The sequence below is a fragment of the Sarcophilus harrisii genome, chromosome 1 (genome assembly GCF_902635505.1).
Source record: "Sarcophilus harrisii chromosome 1, mSarHar1.11, whole genome shotgun sequence".
In the NCBI taxonomy this organism is placed as follows: Eukaryota; Metazoa; Chordata; class Mammalia; order Dasyuromorphia; family Dasyuridae; genus Sarcophilus; species Sarcophilus harrisii.
Window position 1 is genome coordinate 578,965,958 of NC_045426.1, and position 27,992 is coordinate 578,993,949.

Genomic DNA, 27,992 nt, shown 5'->3' on the forward strand with positions numbered 1-27,992 from the left:
TGGAAAAAAAGAATCCACCAAATAACCTCCTTAAAGAATCCTCAAAATGAAAATTACTAGGATTATCATAGCTAAAAACCAGAAGTTTAAGTGAAAGAAAGAATACTACAAGGAGTTAGAAAGGAAGCATTTAAGTATCAAGAAATTAGTTGGGATCACAAAAGATTTAGCAGCTATCACATAATAGAGTAGAAAACATGGAATATATTTTCCCAAAAGGAAAAAGATATGTTTACCACCAAGATATGGGTTTATAACCAACTTAGTCAGCAAAACAAATTGTCCCAATAGGGGAAAAGTAAATTTTTAAGAGGGCTTCCAAAGATTCTTGATGAAAAGACCAGAGCATCATAAAAGCTTTGTAGCTTCTTTGTAATGGAAAAATAAATTTAATTTTAAAAAAAATTTAGAGGGATTAAATAATATTGTCCTGAGATTTCATCATCTTCCCTAGCTCTTCCCCTTACTATTCCACAATGTAGCAAGTGCCTTATCCCTTTTTCTTCCAGGTCGCTATACTAATAGGTTTTTCCTTGTCAGTGGTCAGTATTTAGCATTGTAAAAATTTTTTTAAATCTCAGGCTTGCCTCCTTCTACCCTGATGGCTACATTCTAGACGATCCCCACCCCAGTATTCATTTACCCTAGGTGCAAAAATTAATAAATCAGTTTACAATTATAGTTTATCCTTAGGGCAATGCAGAGACATAATGTGGATGTGTGTAGGCTGCAACATGGAACAGTGAGGTTATTTGTACAAGAAGCTGTATAAAAGATATCATTAAAAGAAGGAAACCAGAAAAAAAAAAAGATGGAGACCAGTCATGTAGCTAGAGTGAGGATGACCAATGCACATTTTTTGTGCTCCATTGATACCCAGTCAGTGTCAACAAACCTAGACAAAGGGTCCCTAGTACATTGGATTGAAACCCTTGTAAAGGATATTCATAGATGAGAAGGCTTATGATCCTTAGAGGGTCCTTGAGATCAAGAACTGTTTTTTCCATTTCTTTTTATAGCCCCAGCACTTGGCAGTGTGAAACACATACTAAATACTTAACAAATGTTTGTTAGTTGATAAATTGGTTAATTACTGCAGCAGGTAACTGTATCAGTATGCTTACAGGTACAGTGAAGTGAAGTTTCTCTTTTAAAAAATGATGTCAAAATTTATCTATTAAATTATTGTTAGCTTTCAAAGCAGTCTAAATTATTATGATAATAATTTAGAATCCTGTTTTGGAATTGCCTTCAAAACCATTTATTGAGCCTCATGTGAAAAGAGAAGGAAGAGATCCAATTGATTCACTTCTAAGGACTAGGGCTGGAAACACAAATGTTCCTTTCATTAGAATTTTTCCCCAAAGTATCTTGGAGTAAGGAAAATATGGATTCTGATCCCATCTTAGACATTCCTAGCTGTTGTAATTCTGATGTGTCACTTAATCACTCTGTGCCTCAGTTTCCTCATCTGTAAAATGAGGAGGAAGGACTTAATAATTTTTTTTTACTTAATTTTTAAAGTCCCTCTCCCTCTAAATTTTTGTTCCTAAGATTTTTCCAAAATGGGTCCATTTCTGCAGGAGGTGACACTGTCCAGATGCCCCCTGTTTCCATCACTACCCTTCATCTTTCCCTTCATGTTTCTTTCAGATGTCTGCCTGCCTTCTGATCTTGCCTTTCATCTCCTTCTTCAGTCAGCTTCCTTTTCCTCTCACATAAAAGGATTCAGCCTTGTTTGCCTATGTGTATGGAATCTGGTTTGTTGTTTTTTTATATTATTGTTTTAAAGACTTTCTCCTCCTCTTCTCATTTTTTCTGGAACATATCCTTGCTATCTGGAAGCTCATGGAAATACAACATTTCAGAAACTTCATTTGGCAATCAACATTGACTTTCCTGTCCAATTCTCTCTTTTCTCTGTCCCAAACAGCATGTTAAATGCATTTAAACTGCTTTCATTCTTTGGACAAGTTCCTGTTGTTTTTTTTCCCCCCATGCTGCATATGTTCTCTAATGACTGTCCTTCCAGGGGGAAGCAGGGAAAGGCCCAGTGGTGGGAGAAAGTGAATATGTTCTAAAACTAGATCCCTAGCAGAGGCCTCTTTGATTTAAGTGGAGGAATTGTTGGTGGTAGAGAATCCAGGCAGTCTACCTCAATCCCCAATTTCCTAATGGGTTGCAGAGTTTTACTTGGCTTAACATTCGAAGACTACATAACATACAGTCAGGTCCCACAGTTGCATGCTATTGTCCCAAGGGGACTGGGAAAAGGTTGATAACTTTTGATTAAGCCACTGGGGAGGAATCCACAAAAAAGCTTATTCTTCTGGTTGGGGTCTGTTTACATTTGAGGAACAGCATAATTTTCCCATTAGCTGCACCACTGATTTTTGGTCTTCCATGTTGCATATTTAAATTCCTAAATTCAGGAATCAGGCTAACCAACTGAATTTTAATGAAAGTAAAATAATTTACGTAGATTTATGGACCTGCTTTTAATCTTGGTTCTTATCAATTTTCTTATGTCACTAGAAAGATTGACTTCTTTTGTTCTATTCTTTTTTTTTTTTTTTTTTTTTTTATTTCATGCTTGAGTCATCCTTTCTTATCTATGCTAAGGTACTCTTGGGCCTAATCCCACTCTACCTGGCACAGGAGCTTTGACCTACTCTGTTTTTTAACCTGGGTCAGTTTATCCCTGCTTACATAAATGTGGCTCTCATTTCTGGGGGTCCACCATATTAAAGCCTAACCTAGTGTGGACTCCCCCATCAGCTTAGCTCACTGAAGCTCAGAACTCCAAGCTCAAGAGATCCACCAATTTCAGTCTCTTTGTAGCAGACATCATAGGTGAGAACCATCATGTACCATTTAATTATGAAATTTCTAAGGCATTTTCCACATGAGGAAACTGAGGTATAGAAAAGTTAATTGATTTGCCAGTGTCATGTGATGAGAAAGTGTCTAATATGGAATTCCAAGGTATTAAGGAGAATTTCCCTTTTTTCCCCCTACCTTCCCCTCCTATGACATAATGGGCCTGGAGTCAGGAGGATAAAAGTTCAAATCTGGCTTCAGACACTTATTAGCCGGGTGACAGTTTTGAGATAGTCCTCTAGCATGAGGGAGTCCCTCCATCATGGATGTTGGGTTGGAAGGATATTGGGTTTCCCTATTGACCTCTGCTTTCTACTAGCTTATGCACCCCCAATGTTAGTATGGATGTCAATTGGTTAAGTTCTTACCAGGGTCTTAAGAAAAGACCCATGGGCCAGCCAGAGATAGCAGAGAAAATAATTCCTTAATAAGTTTGGGTGCGAAGAACATCATGTAAAATAATAGGAGTTTATTATTGCAAAACTTTATTGTAAACAATGGGGAAGAGAGGGAAGAAAAGATAGGAAAAATGGACCAATATACCATACACTAACAAAGGGTATAACTCATCTACGAGCAGTGCTGCTTTGGGGAGCACAGAGATAAGAATCCTTAGCAGGAAGGGGGTGCTCCTTCAGGGAAATGTATTGCTGCTAGAGGGGAGGGTGTGTTCCAGGTCTTCTGAGAGTCAGGTTCTTAAACCATCATTTTGGTTGGCCTCCATGAAGATGACCCAACTGTATATCAGGAGTCAGGGGAAAATATTATTTGGAGGGGTATGTTACTAGGGACCAAAACAAACTGGTAGTTGACAAAATATTTGGAGAACATAGTTGTATCAATCTTCAAAAAATGTTATTGTCAATATTTTTTCCCCGACTATGTTCTATATACTCACAGCCTCCCTTAAGGGGAAGCTCTTATAATGCCCTCAAAACCATCAGTCTAATCTCATAACAATGGTTTCCATGCATAGATTTTATAAGCTAAACAAGACCACCCAGTCTGATCTTTTAACAGTGATTCTGGGCAAATCAGTTAACTGCTTTCTACTTGTTTCCTAGACTGTAAAAATGTGCATTATAATAGCATCTGTCTTCCAAGTTTGTTGTCAGGATCTAATGAGATAGTTAAGATATCTAGGTAATGCAATAGAATGCTTTACCTGGAGCCAGGAAGATTTATATTCCTGAGTTCAAATATCATCTCAGACACTTGATTCTGGGCAAGTCAATTAATACTCTTTGCCTCAGTTTCCTCATCTTTAAACAGAGCTGGAACAGGAAATAACAAACCACTCTAGAATCTTGCCAAGAAAGTCTCAAGTTAGACAGAACTGAAATTCTGAAGAACAAAAATGAGATAATATTTGTAATGCACTCAACATGGTGCTTAATAAATAACTTGTTTCCTTTCTCCCTAGAAGTACCACTTACACAGATGTGATCTAGATGCTTAAAGCTCTGCCTGTACAGTACAGAAAGGCAACAAGAAGGAGACTATATCACACCATTTCTAGTACTTCCATTTAAAAAAAAAAAAAAACAGCCTTGTTTTTTGGCATACCATCATAGCAAAATGTAAGCTTTTGAGGATAGACATTAAAATCTGTTAAATGAAATTCCATCATAGACACAGATCTTAGACACACCCGTTTCTGTACTCATAATCTCTAAATTAGTCCTACCAACTATCTCCCTCTCCCCCCCATTTTCATAAACATGACTATACCTAAAGGGTTCAGAAGTCTTAAAACTACAGCTTCTGTCAGAACTTCTCATGAGCTAACATTCAAAATCATTTGTTAGAACCAGACTGGAGGATCTATCTTCATATATAGACTTTATTCTCCCTAACATTGTCACAGAACAAAGTTCAGTGTAGAGGTGATTCCATCCCAAATTGCTGAGGATCCTCACTTGAAACCCATCCACTATGACACTTTCTGACCTTGAAAGATAATCTCACCCTTTAACAGGAATGTCAAGAAAGGATCACTTTTTAATCCAGTCTAAAAGAGCTATAGCACACTTTTTTCTAATTTCTTCACTGATCACTTTAAGAAGTAACACTTGGAAGAACCCTGTGTTCTTCAGCCCTCCTTCTTACTTTCTGTTAAAAATGAGCAGAAGCTAGTTTCCCTGCTTGAGGGGGAATGATGTGGGAAAGATTCCTTTCTAGATTCCCACCCCCTCCTAGTTAATAATGTAAATTACCCTTTGACTCACAAATCCTGGTCCCTTTGAATTCCAATAGAAGATCCAGACTTGTCCCAGCCCCATCCGGATTTGAGCCAACTTTGGGGCTACACCCAAAAGCCCCTTGAGCTAAGTCTCCTGTTATAAAAGGGCCACGCTGGGAACCCCTCTTTGCAGAGATTCTAGACATGCCAGCCCTGTGAGCACTCTCTGTCCACTGGACCAGTTCCCTCCTTATCTCTACCTTCACCTATCTCCTACTTCTAAACTCAATAATAAACCTCTTTTATCAATCTAGCTCTCGGGCTAATAAATTCTTTTATTGGGGACTCACACCGCTACTAGACCTCATTTACCGCCGTATCCTTGCACCGAATCCAAGAGGGTTGCAGGGGAGCTCTGTTTGACTCCCTGTACCCCAAACCTGCCACTAGACCTCAACTAAATCCTAATTTCATTTAGGTACCCCAAATCTAGACCTCAACATTTGGTTCCCTGACTGGGAAGCTAGTTTTTTTCACACTCTTTTGTATGGGTGGAATAAGGTAGGGGTGGGAGGTAGGATATAATTCACAATTTTGGGTAGTTGTAAGTCTCCCCTAAAAATATAATACTTGTCATACTGGCATGTTTGCAGAATTATTTACATGTATTATCTCATTTGATCAGTCAATAAACAATTACTAACCAGACAATGGTAATAGGCAAAAAAAAAAAAAAAAAAAAATTAAACATTCCTTGCCCTCAAGATGCTTACAAGTTTATTGGGATAGATATCACATATAAAGATAATACAAGATAATTGTATAGGGAGAAGTGGAATAAAAGCATCAGTGAGGATCAGGAAATGTTTCCTATAGGAGGTAGACTTTGAACTACTTCCTTTATTGATGGAAACTAGCAATTCTAAGAGACAGAGATGGAGTACATTCCAGACATGGAAAGCAGCTTATGCAAAAGCAGATATGAGAGGCCTTATCATGTGTGAAAAACATCAGGAAACTTAGCTTGACTGGACCATAATAATGAATAATTAGGCTGGAAAAATAGATTGGAGACAGGTTGTAAATGCTTTAAATGTCAAGCAGAAGAGTTTGTATTCAATGCTAGAGGAAGCAGATACTCACTGAAAATTTTGATGGTGGGGGGGGGGGTGCAGAGGGAGACACATGATGCAAAATGTTATTTTAATAAGATTAATTTGGCAGTGTGTAAAATGTCTTAGACGAGAGGGAGAGATTGAAAGTAGAAATACTAGCTAGGACATATTGCAGTAGTCTAGTCATGCTAAGGTAAAGTCCTGAAATAGAATGATTGCAGTGATAGTAAAAAGAAGGTAGATAAGAAGCATTAGGAAGGAAAACTTAGTAGAACTTGGGACTAACTAAATGTTTGAGGTGAAGAAGAGGTTGGAATCAAAAATGACTTTGAAGTTTTGAATCTGAGTGCTTAGAAGCTAACACCACAGAGAGAAATTTGGATATTTGCATGGAGGGTGGGTGGGTGGGATGAGGTAGGAAAGAATCTTACAGAAAAACTGATTAAAACTTCTCTTGAGTACTAGGGATAGATTAAAAAAAAAAAAAAAAAGCAGACAGTCCCTGTCCTTGAAGACTGGAGGGAAAAAGAATTATGTTATATATCTCACATATGTGAGATATATATGTTTGAGATGTGGTAATGATGCGGGAAAGATTCCAATCTTTGATTCCCAACCCCCCTAGCTAATGTAAATTACCCTTTGACTCACAAATCCTGGTCCCTTTGAATTCCAATAGAAGGTCCGGACCTGTCCCAGCCCCACCCGGATCTGAGCCAACTCTGGGGCTACACCCCAAAGCCCCTCGAGCTAAGTCTCCGACTTAAAAGGACCACACTGGGAACCCCTCTTTGCAGAGATTCCAAACATGGCAGCCATGTGAGGACCCTCTGTCCACTGGACCCTCTGTCCAGTGCCCTCCTTATCTCTACCTTCACCTATCTCCTACTTCTAAACTCAATAATAAACCTCTTTTATTAATCTAGCTCTCTGGGCCAATAAATGCTTTTATTGGGAATCCGCGCCGCTACTAGACCTCATATACCGCCGTATCCTTGTGCCGAATCTAAGGGGGTTGCAGGGGAATTCTGTTTGACTCCCTGTACCCCAAACCTTCCACTAGACCTTAACTAAGCCCTAATTTCATTTAGGTACCCCAAATGTAGACCTCAACATGTGGTCTACACCTCAACATTTGGTTCGAGATCTCAACAGTAATACTTGTCATACTGGCATGTTTGCCTATGTCCCATAGGCAGCTAGAAATGGGGTATGGGAGCTCACAAAAGAAACCAGCTTCAAAAGTGTAAACTTCATAGTTAAAGTATGTGAAGGAGATAGTTTAAGCCATAAAAGTGAATGAGATCTCAAGGAGAAAGTATAGTGATAGAAGAGTTAAGCATCAAGGATTCAGACTCTCAATAATACACATTCATTTAGAGAAGAGAAGGAAAAAATGATCACAGATAAACTTCTCAACCCCTCCCTCAAAAGTTTGTATTCGGCATTAAAATAAACAGAAATGATGCAGACCTGTGGCTAGAACAGAGGGAGCAGAGATGCAGCTATCTGAATAGGATGGACACCACACATTCTTTGTATTTACCTCCGGTCAAAGTGCACAGGTATAAGAAGCACTATCTTTTTTTTTTTTTTTTTTTTTTTTTTAAGCTTTTTATTTTCAAAATATATCCATAGTTTGCAACATTCACCCTTGGAAAATCTTGTGCTCCAAATTTTTTTCTCCCTCTCTTCACCCCAGCACTTCCTTAGACAGAGAAAGCAATCCATGTTAAACATGTACAACATATTTCCACAATTATCATGCCGCACAAGAAAAATCAGATCAAAAAAAAAAAAAATGAGAGAAAATAAAATGTAAGCGAACAACAACAAAAAGAGTGAGAATACTATGTCCACACTCAGTCCCCACAGTCCTTTCTCTGGGTGCAGATGGCCATTAGAACTGGCCTGAATCATCTATGAGGCACTATCTTGCAGGCAGTGCACCTTCAGGTAATGGCCAACTGATTATTTGGCTACTGTGCACAATGGTGAATTATGAGATTTTGAAAATATTGAGCTGAAGAGCTTGATGAACCACATATATTCTAATAGAAGGCAGGGGTATGATGTATGAATCGGGAGAAAGGGGTACACGAACTTTAAATAGCATAAACTTTTAATAGCTTATCCCAGCTTTTCTTTTGATTATTTATTTTCACAATTGATCAATCAATATTTATTGAGCAACTAGTATGTACCGGGCACTGTGATAAGTGCTGAGGATACAAAAAGAGAAAAAAATACAGTCAAGCACCTAAAAATTCTAAATTTGACAAGTCTCTAGAGCTTTCAAAATTTAGCATAGCATAGTGGCTAGAGAACCTGCCTTGAAATCAGGAAGACTCATCTGCTGAGTCCAAATCTAGCCTCAGATATTTACTAGCTGTGTGATCCTAGGCAAGTGATTTAATCCTGTTTGCCTCAGTTTCCTCATCTTCAAGTTAAGTTGGAACAAGAAATGGCAAACCTCTAGTATCTTTTCCAAGAAAACCCTAAATGTGGTCATAAAGAATACGACAACTGAAATGATTGAACAACTACTACAACCAACAATAGCAATAGTAGTAGTAGTAGTACAGATAGTAGTAGTAAGTCTCTATTGCAGAGAATACAGCTGTCATGTGTTGGTCATGTAGCTCAAATGCCAAAAATATACATTTACCTAAAATATTAATTTATGGAGAACTCCCACAAGGCAAGTATTCACATAGAAGTCAGAAGAAGCAATACAAAGATACTCTCAAGGTTACTCTAAAGAATGTTAGTATTGATTAGGAGACTTGGGAAACATTGGAACAGGACTGCCCAGCAAGGTGGTCTGCATCAAAGAAATCACTGAACTCTGTGCAAAACAGAATCGTAGTAGCTCAAAGAAATGTGAGATGTGCAAATTTAGAGATAGCTTTATCACAAATGTTCAGATAGATTATTTGTGCCCAAACTGTGAGAGAGCCTTCCAAGCTTATATTCAGCTGATCAGAGACAGTAAAATATATATACATTGACCTCAACATAGTGATGCCATTAGTATTCTCTGACCATGAAGGATGAACAACAACAGTAGTAATAATAGCAGTAGGAGTAGTAATACTAATACTACTAGTAACAGAAGTAGAAGTAGTGGAAATAGTGAAAGTAGTAGTAATATTAGTAGGGAAAGTACTAGTAGTGTAAGTAGTGAAAGTAGTAGTAACAGTGAAAGTAGTAAGTGTAGGTAGTGAAAGTAGTAGTAACAGTATATGTAGTGAAAGTAGTGCAAGTAATTGTAGTAGTGCAAATAGTGAAAGTAGTAGTACAAGTAGTAGTAGTGGTAGTGCAAGTGGTAAAAGTAGTAGTAGTAGTGGTAGTGAAAGTAGTAAAAATAGTAATAGTACAAGTTGTGAAAGTAGTAGTAGTGGCAGTGCAAGTAGTAAAAATAGTAGTAGTAGTGATATTGTAAGTAGTAAAAGTAGTAATAGGATAAGTAGTGAAAATAGTAGTAGTAGTGCAAGTAATAAAAATAGTAGTAGTAGTAGTGGTAGTAGTGGAAGTAATGAAAGTAGTAGTAGTAGTAGTAGTAGTAGTGGAAGTAATGAAAGAAGTAGTAAATAATAGTAGCAGTAGTAGTAGTGGTGGTGACGGAGGTGATGGTGACGGTGGTGGTAATGGCAGCAGCATCAGTGCTAGCAATACAAAGACAAAAGTGAACCTGCCCATACTCTCAAGATTCCTATTAATCCATTTAAGTAATTAAGTTTCAGTTTCAGAATTTTTATCCTTTCTCATAAAAAAAGTACAACTTTGGGGAATAAATCATAGAATCAACATAGTTAAATTGACATAGGAAAGGATCTAAAGAACAGCTGAGACATGTTTGATAGGTCAGGTTTATTTTCTTTCTTTTTGTTTCAATGTACAAGAACAGTTGATGACTCATATGGATTGTTGACAGTCTTTAAGCAAACCACAGCTGTCATAATAAGTATGGGGCCTCTGGACTCAGTGAAAAAGAAGAGGGAAGCTCCCAAATGGAGACGATGAGTTTTGCCTGTCTTTATTTTCACTCCTGTGTCTGCCCATTGTTAATAAAGCAACTCTTTTTATATTCTTTTTGGGTTTTGGAGTAAGTCACATATACCATTCCTTTCAAAGTATCTGTAATTAAAAAGTAGACATGCTTTCTAACTTGTCCTGTGAAATGTATTTTGTTTCCAAGGTTTTGAATTCAATAACAGAAAAGATGAGGGGGCTGAATAATTTCTGGTAAAAGAAAAATTCATCTCAATTCACTTTTAAAGTTGAATTTAATTCATCACTACTGTGATATCTTTCAGTGAATTCTAGTATGTCAAACAGCCTAAAAGATGTGACAAAGGCTGGTGTGAGCCAAAGAAATCAACATTTTTGCCCTGTATTCCCATCCAGAGCATCTCAGTTGCCATTTTTCACATCATATGGGTTGAGTAGAGATGGTTTTACCAAGTCACAAGCATTTAAAAGAAGGCTGCCTGTGGTTCTCTTGTGGGAGCTCAGATTTCTAATTTATCTTTTAGAGGGAAGCTTTTAACCTCAAGTTTGCTATCACATGCTTATATTTTACCCAAACTAAAGAATATAGGAGTGTAAACAGATAAAAATCTCTCCTAAAATATTCTTATTGAGAAGGAAGAAAATGAATTTTGCTGAAGTAAAGTTGCTTTGAAATGGGGACTTTCAAGGTTTGGCCAGAGCTTTTATTATAAAACACAAAATTTCCTATTCAGCTGTGCAAGAACACTTCAGCCTTAGAATTTACAAAGCAGTCTATACTTGCCAAAAGAGATTAAAAAAAAAACTTGAATCTGATATTTATGGTCATAGTTTTTCTAGGTACTCAACCTAATAAAATCATCTTTATGAGCACTAATCCTGGTTAACATCTTTGAGAATTGGCACCATTTGTTTTTTGGTCTTCCAACCAAACACCCCACCCTGCCCTTGCTTGGCCTTCCTTTGGCCTTGTCTGAGAGCTTGCTCTCTTTGGCTAGTCATCCTCAGTTACCTTGCTGATTACCCAGGACCTAGGCCCTCAAAGCACCCACACAAATGCTTCCTGCTATTCCAGACCAGTTGAGATTTGTCTCTTTACAATGCTTTACAGGGTAGCAATTCTTCCTCCTCTTCTTTCTCCTCCTCCTTCTTCTACTATTACTATAGCTAACTAGATAATTTATTTATATAGTACCTATTACGTTCCAGGGAGGGTAAATTGGGTGTTCAGGGAGGGCTCTCTCATGGGGCTAGGGCTGCAGAGTCCATTTCAAGGCTACTCATGCATCTTTGGTTCCTCCGGTGGCTCCAAGAAATGTCCATCTGGGCAGATGACCTAAACCAAATTGAAGGGAGCCAACATGGCCTTAAAGCCATTAGTAGATTAGAAAGATGTCTTCTCCAAGCATCTGAAGACTTCCTCAGTCCTAATGGGTGGATGAGAATAATTTGTTCTAAAGGTCATGAAACAGGTCTGGTGAAGTGCTTAAAGTTTGGTCAGACATTGAAATGCTAGGGTTATCAGTTGCATCCCAAGACTATTACCAGTCATTTCAACTTTTATTCTATCATTAGACTTTAATGACTGAGAGAATGAACTTGATGAGTCTGTGCAACTCTGCCTCACTTAAATTCAATTCACTTACAATGCACTCACATCATCCATGATGTCATTAGCCCTTTTTCAAGATGATGAACAAACAAGAACTATGTTCCGGGAACTGTGCAGAATGCTTTATAAATATTATTTCATTTGATCTTCACAACAACCTTGGGAAGTAGGTACTACTTTATCCCCATTTTACAGTTGAGAAAACTGAAGCAAACAGAGATTAAATGACTTGCCCAAGATCATACAAATAGTAAGTATCTGAACCTGGATTTGAACTTTGGTCTTTTGAACTCCATCCCTGTGCTCTATTTATTTTCCCTGACATCTATCTGCCATAACTATTCTGATTAACTGCTATTGTTATTGGGAGAAGGCTAGAGAAGCACTCTAGAGAATTTTAGCAAAGACCTTTGGAGATAGTCCCCTTACTTTTGTCACTAAACCCAAACCAAAAGAGTGACTTAAAAAAGGAAATTTCAAGTCACTTAAGATTGTGGATTTAGAGATTCAGAGATTGTAGTTTGAGATGCCATCTAGACCAACTTCTTTGCTTTTTTTAGCATGAGGGAACTGAGATCCAGAAAATTTATTTATCCAAAGTCATACAGATAGGACGGGATAGAAAATCCTTCCCACCCTTTCCACTGCTCCTCATTGTGTAAGCACTCTGGACTAAAATGTGGTGTCTAATGGAAAACAGAAACTTACTTTGGCTTTTAAAGTCCTTCATAACCTGACCCGCCTTCCTTTCTCCCCACCTTTCCCGTCTCCTTACACTTCACACCCTTCCCATATAATCTGTGATTCAGCGAGCACGGCTGGCTTCCTTGCTATTTCTGGAACAAACCATCTCCCAACTCTAGGCATTTTTATTGGCAATCACACACAGCTGGAGCTCTGTTCCTCTCCTTCCCAGTTTCTCTAACTTCTAACAAGTCTTAACTAAAGTCCTACTACCTTCAAGAATTCTTTCCTAATCTCCCTTAATGCTAGTCCCTCCCTTGCATGATTAACCCCAATTTATCCTGTTGATATATTATTTTTACATTATCATTTATAAATAGTCTTTCCTCCCCACTTCACTCCTATCCTGGTAATGTAGTCTATCTTTATAGGTATGTGATGTTTTCTTTATAAAGAGAATATTTCCACCAGTGACCCCATGGATTTAGATGCAGCCTGTTTGATCTTTTATACTAGCCAAATTGTTTGTTTCTTTTCTTTTCTTTTTTAGATTTAAATGTAGATCCATTGGCAACATTTAAAAATTCTGAATCCACTTTCTGAAGCATGACAAATCATACTTAGTGACCAAATAATTTAATATGTTTTCAAAAGCAGTGTAGACAGGTACTAAAAATTAATAGCCAAAGATTATAGACACAGGATGTCTATAGGTATAGAATTGGAAGGGATCTTAGAAGCCACCTAGTTTTATTGATTTGGAAATAGAGACCTAGATATTAAGTAACTTGCTGAAGATCACACAATAGAAGATGGTAGAATTAATACTCCTTATCCAGGGAAGTCCACTCTTTTCCAACCAAGGAAATCCTCTCCATTGAAATGGTCAAGTCTTTCAGTTCCTGTGAGATCTATATTGTTTTATTATTATCTAGAACTGAATTTTCCAGGACAGGAGTCTTTTTTTTTTTTTTAATAGTATTTTATTTTTCCAAATACATGCAAAGATAGTTTTCAACATTCACCTTTGCAAAATCTTATGTTCCAAATATTTCTCCCTTCCTATCCCCACCCTCCCCCATGACAGCAAGCAATCTTATATAGGTTAAACATGTACAATTCTTCTAAATATATTTCCATGTTTATCATGCAGTGCACACACACAAAAAAATTAGATCAAAAAAGAAAAAAAAATCACAAAAGAGAAAGAAAAAAAAAAAACATCAAGCAAACAACAATCACAAAAGTTGAAAATACTAGACTTTGATTCATATTCAGTTCCTATAATCCTCTCTCTGGATGCAAGTGGCTCTCTCCATCACAAGTCTTTTGGAATTACTTTGAATCACCTCATTATTGAGAAGACCAAGTCCATCATAGTTGATTATCACTTAATGTTGTTGTTACTTAATACAATATTTTCAAGTTTCTGCTCACTTCACTCAGCATGAGTTCATATAAGTCCAGACTTTTCTAAAATCAGCCTGCTTTTTATTTCATATAGAACAATTATATTCCATTACATACCTTACTCAGTCATTCCCTAACTGATGAACATTCACTCAATTTCCAGTCAGGATGGGATTCTTAACCAACCATTTTGGCTTATGAAAAAGTTTTTGAGGTGAGAATATACTGGTGAGATGAAAGGTAAGTGTTAGATGTGACTGGCAGTTAGGCCTAGAATGAATACTGAGAAGAAAAAAGGGGTATAATAACAATAGAAACCTGATGCAAAAGGAAGCAAAGCACTTGATTATGGAGCAGAAGAAGGAAATTATGTTTTGAAATTTTTATTTCAATTGAGGAGAGAAAATGAGTATCGCTGAGCCATAAACAAAGTACATTTCTTTACATATAACCAGGGACTCAAATAAGTCAAGTTAAAAAGCATTTATTAAACACTAGGCAATACTAAGTGCTAGAAATACAAAGAAAGTCAAAAACAATCTGCCTTCAAGAGGTACACAAGGGGAGTCAATGTGGAGACAACTATGTCCAAACAAGACAGGAACAAGATTAATTGGGGGTAATTCAGAGAGAAGGCATTGGTATTAATGGGGAAAATTTAAATGGGGAAAAATGGGGAAAAGATTCTTGTACTTAAGGTGAGACTTCAGCTGAGATTTGAAGGAAAGTGAGAGGTGGAGGTGAGTAGGGGAAAAGGAAAGCACTTTCAAGATATAGTCTGTTAAAAGAAGTTCTGTCTGAGATCCAGAGGTTAGTGTAAATGCTAGATCTACATAACTAAATTGAGAGTTTGTAACTGGGTTGCCAAAGAAACTTGTTCCTGATTGAAAGAAAACAGTCCCTGGAGTCTTTAACAGACAGCAGAAAGGACAAACATGACTTTTTATCTTTAGTTCTGATAGGAAAAAAAAAAAAACTTGGTCAAAATAACCTTTCTTTTAAAAAGGATAGAAGGGATAGTAGGACATAATACTGAACATAATTGTTCTGAAACCCAAAGCCACTGCTAAATTAGAAAATGTCTTATCCCAAGAAGAGTTAGCATGAATTTGGTTTAGGTTTAGGAAGTAAACCCAATGATAAGTTGACCAATACTAAATTATATATCAAATTTAGTGAAGAAAATTATTTTATATCTGTTTTTATATTTCTTTAAAGCTTACTCATAGTCTATTGCTTTGATATTTCTATATTGTATATACTCCTGTGTTTTTATGATCTCGTTGATGTGGGCATTCCCTCTACTAGTGTAGATTATAACTCATTCCCACTTTCTTATCTTGTATAATTCTTGCCCATTACATCCCATAGCTCCTTTCCACATGATCTACCTATAGTACTTGAGTCCTTGCTCTAGGTAAGTTAGCATTTTCTAGGTATTAGTGTTATTAGACATAACATCTGTTATTAAAAATAATATTTGTTGTCTCTCTCTCTCTCAATATATGACTGACCAGTTCCCAAAGACTATCCCAGAAATAAGAAAAATCTAAGTTCAAGTTCTACCAGCTATGTGACTTTTATATAGTACATAGCATATGTACTATAGCACATAGCAATTTTTTTTGATTCATTGATTGGTTGATTTAACATTTTATTTTATGCCCATCACCTTATTACTTGGCCCACCTGCAAGTCTGCCATGAAACAACTGGAAGGTCAATGAAAATGCTACCCATTTTCTCAAATGCAAATTTTGTAACTCAATCTTCTGTCTTCTTTTTGTTCAATTCTGGGCCCAGCTCACTAGCTATCTATATGGTCTGTTCAAGATATGTATCCTAATAGACCAATTCAATGAGTTGCCCATAAGATTATAGGTGAAAATCTCAGCAATATGTATTCTTCATTCTCATAGTTTTTCTTTTTCCCTCCTTTAAATTATATGCAAAGACAATTCTTAACCTTCGTTTTTAACATAAAATTTTGAGTTCCAAATTTTTCTCCCATTACAATGGGAAGCAATTTGATGTAGGTTATATATGTGCAATCATGTAAAATATATTTCCATATTAGTCATGTTGTAAAGAAGAAACAGCTAAAAGAAAAAAAAAACACAAAAAAATAAAGTGAAAATAATATGCTTTGATCTGCATTCAAACTTCATCAATTCTTTCTTTGGATATGGATAGTATTTTCCATCACAAGTCTTTTGGAATTGTCTTGGATCACTGTACTGCTGAGAAGAGCTAATTCTATCATAGTTGCTCATCGTACAATATTGCTATTATTGAAAACAATGTTCTCCTGGTTTTGCTTACTTCCATGAGTTTTTAAATAAGGATTACTAAGTTACTTTTTTTCTGAGTGACTCTGTATCCCACTGAAAAGACCATGTAGTATTTGAGGCTTAATTCAATACAATTCAATAGAGACTATTTACATTCAAGACCCTGATACTAGGCATTAGAAATTCAAAGACAGAATGAAACAGTTGCTACCCTTCAGCCTGTACAAATCCCCATGGTCATAAATCCCAGAGACTATAAAAACAGCATGAAAGGACAAAAACAAATCAAAGCAATTGGAAAGCTTTCTGTTTGAGGGAAAGAGGTTGGTGATTCATGAGGGAGAGGGACTTATCGTCCTAGTAGACAGGAACTACCTAATCATTATACAAAATCTTGGTTTAATTTGTCGACATCCCTTGTCCTTGATCTTTCTAGCAATAAGTTTATTTCTTATTTGTGACATAGATAAATGTATATATAGATGAATACATAGATAAATGTATCCAGGCTTTTTCCTAAAACAAAGTCCCATCATTTTGACAATAGTATTCTTCTGTTAAAGTTGTATTAGATTGTGAGACTCAGAATAAAATAATAGCCACCATTTAATGTTTTAAGGTCTGTGAAATGTTTTATATATAATGGCTCTTAATCCTCACATCAACTCTTTGAGGTAAGGAATATTATTGTTCCCATTTTATAAATGAGGAAACTGAGGCTGAGGAAAGTTGTGATTGGCTAAGCTCACAGATCAAATCATAAAACAGGTTAAGATTAGAATTAGATTTACCTGGAACTTCAAAATTATTGCAATTAATACATTGCTGTCCTTAGTTACCTAAGATTATAACAGTCCTGAATAATTAAAGTTGTGGGTCACGGAGAGGTGCATGGTTGATATAAGGAGGCTATTTTAGTTGCCAAGAATTATGCAAGAAGAGGTGAGTGTTGAAAACTATCTTTATATATATTTGGAAAAATAAAATAGTATCAAAATTTTTTTAGAAAGAATTATGCAAGATAAATGGTGTTGAGGCTGTATTCTACTAATTCTACTAATTAGATTACTAGGAGAGAGTGATTAGTAAAATACTTCTAGTCTTCTACTAGAGAGAGGTATGAACAGAAAAGAAAGTAGATCAGTAATGCAGTGCAAAATAAGAAAATCAGTGCTCCACTGGTAGCCATGCAATGTCAAATATAAGATTGCCTATAAGATGGTGGCTGGATCTTACAGAATAGCATAGATGAGGGTCTTCCACAATGAAAGAACATAAGTGGTTTGTCATATGTTTTTAAGTAAGACAAGTCTTTATTTTAAAATGTAAAAAATACTCTTAGGATAAGGATGGCACAAAAGCAGGCCTGAAGATTTGGCTAATGGCTATGGTTTGCCTTTTACTTTGATGAATAACAGTAGATTTAGTCCAGGGAAAGGAATGTCACCAAACTCTCCCAAGCTCTATTTTTTTAAGAGGTCTTGGAGAAGATTACTGTGCCATCAACCCCGAGGCCTTCCACAAGTCATCTTTGAGATTATAAATCATAGTGCTGACACTTAAAGACATTTCACTTCAAAGTCTTTTGTCCACTACTTAGGTTTTATTACCAATACAGAAAAAAACTGCTCCATGGAGTGAAAAACACGAGAAAATCACTGGTGTTTTTCAAAAGCCTAAGTTATCATTTGAAAACATCTGTATTGGTATCTGATTGAAGTGTTTATTTCCAGAAAAACATTGCAGTTGTTTTCTCAAGACCTAGTGTGTATCCATTGTATGGTACTTGTTTAATTAAATTAATCCCCCACCACATCTTCCCTTCAGCCTGTACAAATCCCCATGGTCATAAATCCCAGAGACTATAAAAACAGCATGAAAGGACAAAAACAAATCAAAGCAATTGGAAAGCTTTCTGTTTGAGGGAAAGAGGTTGGTGATTCATGAGGGAGGGACTTATCGTCCTAGTAGACAGGAACTACCTAATCATTATACAAAATCTTGGTTTAATTTGTCGACATCCCTTGTCCTTGATCTTTCTAGCAATAATAATAGCTAGTTATTTATAGTCCAACCTTTTCATTTTTACAGAAGAAGAAATTAGGAGCTTGAAATATCTAGGAATTTGCCCAGAGTTACCAAGGTAGATAAGCCATCCAGCCAGGATTTGAACCCCCTACTCCAAATCCAATGCTATTTATTCTACATCAAAAAACCCCTTCACAATGCATTACCACACTTTGGTACATCATGAAGACACATGAGGATCTCATGTCCTGGCTTTCTTTACCCTCGGGGTGTCTGATTGCCAGTCACATTTCTGGCTTCAAATGCTTACACACCCAGTCTAGTCTTCCAGAGCCAAAAGCCCAAAAGTTCTTCTGAAGGCCAATATACGAATTAAATATAATCATCAAGATTAAAAAGGATGCCTCCAACTGATGATATCACCACATTTGTGGTTAATCCAACAAATGGGAAAATGTGGCCATAGCTTCCAAAGAGAGCAGAAGTTTATAACAGGAAGCTAAATGAAGCATATTTCCTGAAGCTACTGAATTCAGTAATCTCTGGTCCTGGACACAGTATTTCTTCTTGGGTCTATCTTCAAAGTGGGGACAATGACCTGAATGACTCCAAGAGCAATCATCATCTCTCCTTTTCCAGTTAGTTGAACAGAGTGAGCTTCGAATGACCAGGCATGGATGAGTATCTCAGAGTTGAATTACATTATTTTCCTTACCTTTACCCTACACTACTTCTAGACTTCTCTGTTACTGTCAAAAAAGCTCAACCATCTTTGGAAATGCCTAGTTTTGCAATCTTAGTATCATCTTCAACTCCTCACTTTCACAATTTATCTTGTATATAGCCTAGTTTTTCACATATTATCTCTCCCACTAGACTGACTGAACTTCTTGAGAAGAGACTTTTTTTTTTTTGCCTTTTTTGTATCCCCAGCTCTTGGCACAGTGCCTGACACATAATGGACTCTTTATGAATATTCGTTGATTTGTTGACTGGCCTACTATTCAGAGACAAAAGACCCCCCCCCCCAAAAAAAAATGCAACAAATCCAAGTGAGTAGGAAATAGGAAGTATAAGAAATGAGTTTATAAGTGATAGATCCAAATTTGAAGTGCAGAAGGTGATTTATCTGTGAGAACAAGCTTAAGAAAAAAGCCATGGAAGGAAGGACATGGAGCATGGACAACTTGTGATTTGGATTCTACAAAAAGATAGCCTAAGCCAATACCCTCAATTGGCTGTACGGACTCTTCCAGTTAGCAACTAATGAGCTATGAGAGTTAGGGTTTTTTGAAAAACATTTTTCCCCAATTACATGTAAAAACAATTTTCACCATCCATTTCTTAAAATTTCAAATTTCAAATTCTCTCCCTCCCTCCCTGTCTCCTTCTCTGATATGGCAATAAAATTGATAAATATAATTCCATATTAATAAATTAATAAATATATTTCTATATTAATCTGAACAAAAAAAAACTACTGAAAAAATAAAGTGAAAAATAGCATCCTTTAATCTGCATTTAATCTTTCTAATTAGATGTTTATTGTGATTTGGGGACTTTCCCTTGGACTGTTGCATGAGAAGAATAGAATATTATTAACTCCATTTACATATGTGGAAATTGGGGCTTCGAAACCTGAAATGACTTACCTGATTCAGAATTTGAACTCTTGATTCAAATCTACCACTCTTTCCATTATATCACAAGCCCTCTCATTTATGAAGCAGATAAATTTCTCTTTATTATGTTGAACAAAAAGCTTCGTGAATATGTTTTGATTTCCCCCAGGCTCTAATGAGGAAATCAATGGCAAATTCAGTTCTCTTCTATGAGTCAAACCATCTTCTGAGCTTGAAAAGAGTATTATAAAAAGAGTTTGTTGAATGGAAATTATGAATCAGCGATGAACTGATGATATCTTTGACCTTTATTACCCTTTAATAATGTTCCTAAGTTTCAATCTCATAAATATATTATCCTCCCCAAAATATATTCCTGTAAATGCATTCTTATAGTTTTGTGGATTTTTTTGTTTTTTGTTTTTCTAAGAAAAGAGACAGGGCTTATCAGCACTTTGTGAACTCTTAGAAATGATGACACCAAACAATAATGATAATTTATGTTAATAATCCAGTTCCCTTTGGTGATTTGCATCTTCTAGCATTTTCTTCTAGCATTTCCATTTATCATTTTCCCCTCAGCTATTTATTAGGGAAAAGAAACAGAGGAAGAGACAGTTTCAGAATTTATTTTGGTAATAATCACTAATGTTAATATAGTACTTTGAAGTTTCCAGAGCACTTTCTATCATTTCTTTGGAGCTTCATAATCCTATAATGGGAGAACTACAGGTGTTATTATCCTCATATTACAGATGAGGAAACTGAAGCTAAGAGAAGTTAAATTACTTGTCTATGGCATTTATTGCCTTGACATAATTAAAAAGTCAGAAGTGGGATTTGAACCTAGGTTTTCATGTCAAGTCAATGAGTATTTCTTAAGCTTTTACTTATGTTCCAGGTACTCCTTAAGGCTTAAGGAATACAAATACAAGCAGAATGACCATAATTGCCTTCAAGAAGTTTACTTATTTTTTAAAGACGATTGGGGTCAAGTGACTTGCCTAGTCATAATATGAGCTCAGCTCCTCCTGACTCCAGGGCCTGTAATCTATCCACTGTGCCACCTAGCTGCCCCAAGAGCTTAAATTCTAATAAGAGATAACAAATAAAAGGAAGCTGAAAAGGCTAAGTGGAAGAAATGAAGATACTGGGGTTTTGCAGAGAAACTCTAGGGAGAAGAATGAAACCAAGGTTGTCATGGATGTCCTTTTTTAAATGGCTGTTCTGAACAGAACCACTCAATCAGAGGGAGAGGTCATAATACAAAGATGCTTTCAATGTGTGAAGTCCCTAAGTATAGTGAACTTCTAGGGTAAAGAAGTTACTGAAATATTATGGTGAAAATCCTGGAGACTCAGGAGTATAATTCAGAGAGGAATGAAAAAATAATTATGACTCCACTTCAAGCACACCAACTAATGCATTACATTTACTCCTGATACATATTTGACAAGGGATTGTATCCTTGATGGGCTGGTATCAGTTCAGGAATCAAAGATCTCCAATTCTTGGATCTGTCATTAGTTATATGTGTCATTGAATTGCCCTCTGCCTCACTTTCTCTGTCTATTAAATGTGAACGATCCATGGTGGGGAGAGGGAAGGTAGAAAATTAGGTAGAGGTGCTAGACAAGATTTTTAAGTTTTAAAGTGCTTTTAAAATTATAAGAGAAAGAACTGTATCTATGCTGTTGTCTTTGTACTTCTCCTAACAAGATGCTGGATTCAAAAACAGTAGGTATTTAAAAAGTGTTTGTTGGTGGTGGTGATTTAGAATGCTGAAGAACTGTTAATTAGATTGTTTTGTGCTTTGAGATCCCTGAAGATAAAGCTATGTCTGGGTCACCATATAGTCATCTTCTAATGGCTTGACCTTGTGTTTCAGTTCAGGATCTATGTGAAATGCAGGACCATGCCTGTGAGCAGATATGTGTAAATGTTCCAGGATCCTATGTGTGCCAATGCTATAATGGTTATACCCTCGCTGAAGATGGGAAGAAATGTGTCAGTGAGTATTGATGCTAAACTGGAGTATTATGGAAGAATCAGGTAACCGGGAGGGAGAAGAGGGGACCAAAGTGAGAAGGCATATATGTGGAGTTACATCTGCTTAGCTTTAAGCTCCACTCTATCCTCCATCAGGTTTTTCATCACAAACAAGAATGAAAAGTATTTCAAAAGCTTTTCCTCTGGAGTGAAATTGGCCTGATCTTCCTGGATGGCCTTCACAGTCCAAGATACCAAAAGCAGAAGAGCATGGAACCTTTTAAAGTGAAAATAAACCAAGGTTTTAAATTCTTCTCATATTCATTCTCAAATGACTAGAAAATATATTCGCAATTGGATCTGGTAGAAAGGAGATCCTTGAAAAGAGATTTTTCAGTAAACTGTTGGTTAGACTAGATAGCCTTTGAAGCCCTTTTCAGTTCTTGAGATTTGTGAATCTGTGGGTGGAAGCTAGATGGGTCTAGGCAACAGATTGAGGAGAATCCTGATTATAGAGATGCAGAATGAGATAGGGAGGGGCATGTGATTAATTAAGCTAGGAACAAAGTTCTGGGGAAACCTAAGAATAGGCATTTTAATATGGGAATATATATAGACATTGCCAAATTTGGAATGTCATAGAATAAGCAACTTCTTGTATATGGGGCATAGTTTAAGTTAATTTTTTTAGAGGTTCTCTTTGCAATTTATTGTTGTGATTTGACATTCACTTGGCACATGGTAATCAAGAGATAACAGTGACATGATTGCCTAGGAAGCAGCTAAATTAGCCAACTTAGTAATAAGCCAAACTTAGTAATTGTTATTTTCCCATAAATAGATAAGACTACCCATCATCTTTCCCAGATATTGGTCCCAAGCAGGGAATGAGTGAGAGTAGATTATAAAAGAGTAAAAAAGGGCCTCAGAGATCATCAGGTTGAATCTGTATCTTCACAGAAATACTCTTTACAATATCCCAAAGAGTGGTCACCCATCCAAACTCCCCACCAACCAGTTGCAGTCATGGTTTATTTAACTATCTTCTGAAGTAAGTCTTCTCCATTTTTAGACAACTTTGTTAGGAATTTTGTCATTAGTTTGGGCTGGAGTTCATCTCTATGACTTCTACCCACTGCTCCTAGAACTGTCTTCTGGGGCTGAATTAACCAAAGCTGATTCAATTCAGTAATTTAGCATTAAATGCTCATTACATGTAAGGCACTGGGGAAACACAAAGATAAAATGACAAAACAGTCCCTACTTTCAGGGGGCTTATATTCTGTGCATCTCTCTCCTACATATTCCCCTTCAGTTGAAGAGATTGATCATTTCACCTCTTCTCAAAATTAAAGATTCCTAGTGTCTTTAACCAATTTTTATCATATAGTTTAAAATCAATCAGCCAGGACACAAGCACCTGTTATATGCTAAGTACTATGCTATCATCATCTTGGTCATTCTTTTTTTGCACTTAATATTTTATTTTTTCTAATTACATGTAAAGATAGTTTTAAACAATAATTTTTGTAAGATTTTGAATTCCAAATTTTTCTCCCTTCTTCCATTTTTCTCTCCACTTCCCAAGACAGAAAGCAATCTGATATAGGCTGTACATGTACAATCATGTTAAACACATTTCCATATTAGTGATGTTGTGAAAGAAGATTCAGAACAAAAGAGAAAAATTATGAGAAAAAAACAAAAAAAATGATTAAAAAAAATGAAAATAGCATACTTTGATCTGTATTTAGACACCTTAGTTCTCGCTCTAGATGTGGTCAGCATTTTTCCATCACAAGCCCCTTGGATCATTGCATTGCTGAGAAGAGGTAAGTCTGTCAAAGTTTATCACTGCACAGTGTTACCGTTACAGTGTACAATGTTCTTATGGTTCTGCTTACTTCACTCAGTATCAGTTCTTGTAAGTCTTTACAGGTTTTTCTAAAATCAGACTGCTTGTCATTTCTTATAGTACAATAGTATTCCATTATATTTATATACCACAACTTGTTCAGCCATTCCCCAATTGATGGGCATCCCCTCTATTTCCAGTTCTTTGCCATTACAAAAAAAGTGCTACTATAAATCTTTTTGTCAAGATCCTTTTCCCTTTTTTATGATTTCTTTGGGATACAGACCTAGTAAAGTTGTTGATGGATCAAACTTTGGATTCACAGTTTTTTAGCCTGATCACTCTCTTACTCTGAACACTCTTCAGATTATGAAAGACCTTTCTATAGGAATCAGCAAGTGAACAAGCATTTATTAAGTGCTTCCTATGTACCAGTTCTGTAGTAAGTTGGATGAATGCCAGTAAAAACAAGATAGTACCTGACCTCATGGAGCTTATATTTTAATGGAAAAGATAATAAATAAAAGAGGAGCTAGACAATTGGGAATAGGAAGAAGGAGATGCTCATGAATATAGTGACTGTATCCAGAGAATCAAGAATAGTTGCTCTATGGTCTTTCCCAAAGAGGGAAGAATTCTTTCAAGAAAAATTTGCCATTGAGAGAAGGGGCCCACTGGAGCTGAACTGAAGTCTGATAAAAGCATAATAAGTTGGAATAACACTAGTGATTCTGGAAAGGTTTGCATTAGTATTTTTGGTTGCATCACCCTGCTAGCTCTTGCTGAGCTTGTAGTCCACTAAAACCCCTAGGTTTTTTTCATTAGAATTTCTGTGAAGGTCTGCCTTTCTCAATTAGGACTTCTGAAGTTAATTTCCTTTTAATCCAAGTGTAGAAGTTTCTACTTATCCCTATCAAATATTATTAAATTGGGTCCATCTCAAAAGCCTGCCAAGATCTTTTTCTATATTATCACTACTCTATACCGAGTTATTTTCTTAGAGGTCTGGGTTATCTACAATTTTTTACAAGCATGTCACCTGTGCTTTCATATGAGTCATGAACAATTTTGTTGAATGGAATGGGGCCAATGACATTTAAAAACCTCCTTTTGTGTCAACCTTGTTCGATAATCAATATTTTTTAAGCTCAATCAATCATACTGATCCAAATACACTTACACTGTACTATTATCCAGTCTACATCTCACTATCTTGTCCACAAGGATACCAAGACAGAGTGAAATGTAAACATATTATGGTTATGTTGATTACTTATTATATCAATATCCTGTCAAAAAAGACTACAGATTCAGTCTGGCATGACTTGTTCTTGATAAATGAGAGCTAGCTCTTGGGGACTGCCACTTTCCTAAATGCTTAAAAAGTATTATTTTAATAATTTATTGAAGAATTTTGCCAGGAATCAAAATCAAGTTCATTGGCTTAAAGTTAAAAGAACACTAATAGCATTTATATATGCTGCTTTGGAGAGAAAAACATTGAATTCAATTTTAGACAATTAGAATTCGGGATAATAGCAGGACATCAGCAAATAGAGCTGCCCAACAGAATCAAAGGTCAGGAGAGCATCATGACTTTGGAAGCTATTCTTTTCAAGGTGCTTATTGAAGCCATGAGAGTGGATCATGATCAGTCAGTTACACTGATAGCAGACTCTTAAAATTTACAAAATGCTCTCTTCCTAATTCAGTAAACTGTGAGGCTTAATCAGCCTAGTTTACCTTTGAGTTCAGAATATCTAAAATTGAACTGATCATCTTCTTCCCTAAATCTACTTCTCCCTCAAAGTTTCCTATTTCTGAGGAGGACACCTTTATTTTCCTAGTAATCCATATAATATATATTGTCAAAGTCATCCTTGACCTTTCCCTTCCCTCACTTGCCCATATCCAAGCAATTGCTAAGAATTGTTGGTTCTGCCTTGACAGAATCTCTCAAATCTGTTCTCTTCTTTCCACTCATTTCTACCATCTTCTTCAGGCCCTCTTCACTTTATTGCTATAGACATATTTTTCTAATGGATTAATGGTCTATTTACTTTGAGAAAGTCCCTCCATTTAGATCATAACATATCCATACATATCCATATTGTGAAACTCTCATTCATTTCCCCCCAAAATTCACCATAGGAGTCTACTCATTTTCTATGAGGTACTAGTAGAACACTCTGACTGTCTTCCTATCATCTTTCACTCTCAACATGTGACCAGTCCATCTTCTCTTTCTATTATTCAGTTCTAATGATATCATTTATTCTCTTTCTTTTTCAGCATTCTTTATTGGTTATATGTTGAAACCTATCACAGCTACAATACAATAATGTCTTAATGGACTTGTCTCATGGATATAATTCCCCTGCTCAAAACCCATCGATGATTCCTTTTTGGTTCTAGGACACATAGTTGCTTCAACATTGTAGCCAAATCACACTATTAACCATTCCCTCAATTTAACATGCCATCTCTCACCACCTTGACCTCATGGATACTAACTTTCATGCATGCAATGAACTCTCCCTTAATTTCTGCCTTTTTAGTTCCATTAAGCTTTATATTATTGTTATTATTAGTTATAATAAAACTAGCTTTTACATAGTACTGTAAAATTTGCAAAGCACTTTACATATATTATCTCATTTGATCTTTACAATGATCATGTGAGGTAAGTGCAATTATTATCCTGCTTTTACAGGTGAACTGAGGATGAGAGAGTTTAAGTGACCTCCCCATGACCACACAACTAAACAAGTATCTGAGGTGGGGTTTGAATTCAAGGCTTTCACATCTAGCATTCTGTTCATTATGTCATTTAGCAGTCTCCACTGTATCACTTACTGTTTCACTGTATCAGTTCTTTCCTCAAAAAATAGATATAGAAACATATATATACTTAAGTGTTTATATACATTATACACACACACACACACACTTCCTGTTCGGAATTTAAGAAACATTAACTCAAATCTTCTCAAAGAACAAAAAAGAGGCTTACTTACAAAACCATGAACTTGTTTTTTAAAGTGAATATTAAATTTAACAAGATAATCATGTAAGCCAGGTTTTAAGCCTGGAGCATTTTGTATAAGATTCTCCTGATTGATGGGAAGAATGATATTTAGAAACTGTGTGCTTGTGTGAGAGAGAGATTATAAGAGCTTTGGAGAGGAAATAGTTTTCATTTTGGCTTAGAGAGACAGACACACACATAGTTCCAGATTATCTTCTAGTTCGAGAATTTAGAGCGCTCTCTCTCTCTCTCTCTCTCTCTCTCTCTCTCTCTCTCTCTCTCCCCTTCCCTCCCTCCTTTCCTCTCTCTCTGTGTTTTTATGAGTTTTTTGTCTCTCTGTATGTATGTGTGTGTCTGCCTCTCTATCTCTGAATGTCTATTTGTCTCTCTCTGTCTTGTCTCTCTCATCTTGAAATCCAGGTTATTGCTACAAATTGCTCTATTTGTGTAATCTTATTTTCTTTCTATTCTCTTTGGTGTATATTTTATTGATCTTCTCCCCTCCCTCCCCTTCCTTCCTTCCTTCCTGCCTCCCTCCTTCCCTCCCTCTCTCCCTCTCTCTCTTCCTTCTTTCCTTTTTTTCTTTTTTCCTTCTTTCCTTCTTTTTGGTGCCTCTATTGCCACCCACCACCTTACCCTACTCCTATAGAAGCCCTCCCTAAAAAATGAATATAGTAAAAGAAAACAAATTAATGTATTGCATGTGCCACTCTACATTTCCAGGACATCTCCTCTCTGCCAAGAGGAAGGTGACAGGTTTCATTAGTACTTTGAAGGAAGGTGACATGTTTCACTATTAGTACTCTGAAGTCATAGTTGAAGTCTATTATTAAAAAGTTTTTTTCCTCTATAGTATTGTGGTCTTTGTGCAAATAACTTGATTCTATTCATTTCCCTCTGAATCAGTTCATACCAATCTTCCAAGATTTCTCTGAATTCTCCAGATTTATTCATGTGCTTTTACAGCACAAAAATAATCCCTTTCATTCATTTTGCACAGATTATCTAATCATTCCTAATGTAACTGGTCTTTTACTTCCCAAATCCTGCTAGAGCATTTTGCTTAATCCCTTCTTTCTTCCTTTTACCCTCTACCCTGCATTATATTTAACTCATCTGCATCTGTACTACCTCCAGTACAATATAAGCTCATTAAAGGCAACAGCTAATATCATTTTTCTCTTTTGTATAAACTTCGAGTTTATCTCCCTGCCTTTGGTTCCTTCCCTCTCCAAGCTATCTCTCACATAGAAGCTGAAATATTATTTCAGAAGTACAAGACT

General features: G+C 36.3%; 1 protein-coding gene across 4 annotated transcripts in view; it reads left to right on the forward strand.

Annotated features, from left to right (window-relative positions):
- Positions 1-27,992, forward strand: part of MATN2 (matrilin 2) — a 199,824-nt gene that overhangs the window by 105,370 nt on the left and 66,462 nt on the right. For all 4 annotated transcript variants that reach the window (XM_031947026.1, XM_031947023.1, XM_031947025.1 and 1 more), the window contains exon 5: positions 21,726-21,848. In XM_031947026.1, the coding sequence (XP_031802886.1) occupies positions 21,726-21,848 (123 nt within the window). The remainder of the gene's footprint in view (positions 1-21,725; positions 21,849-27,992) is intronic.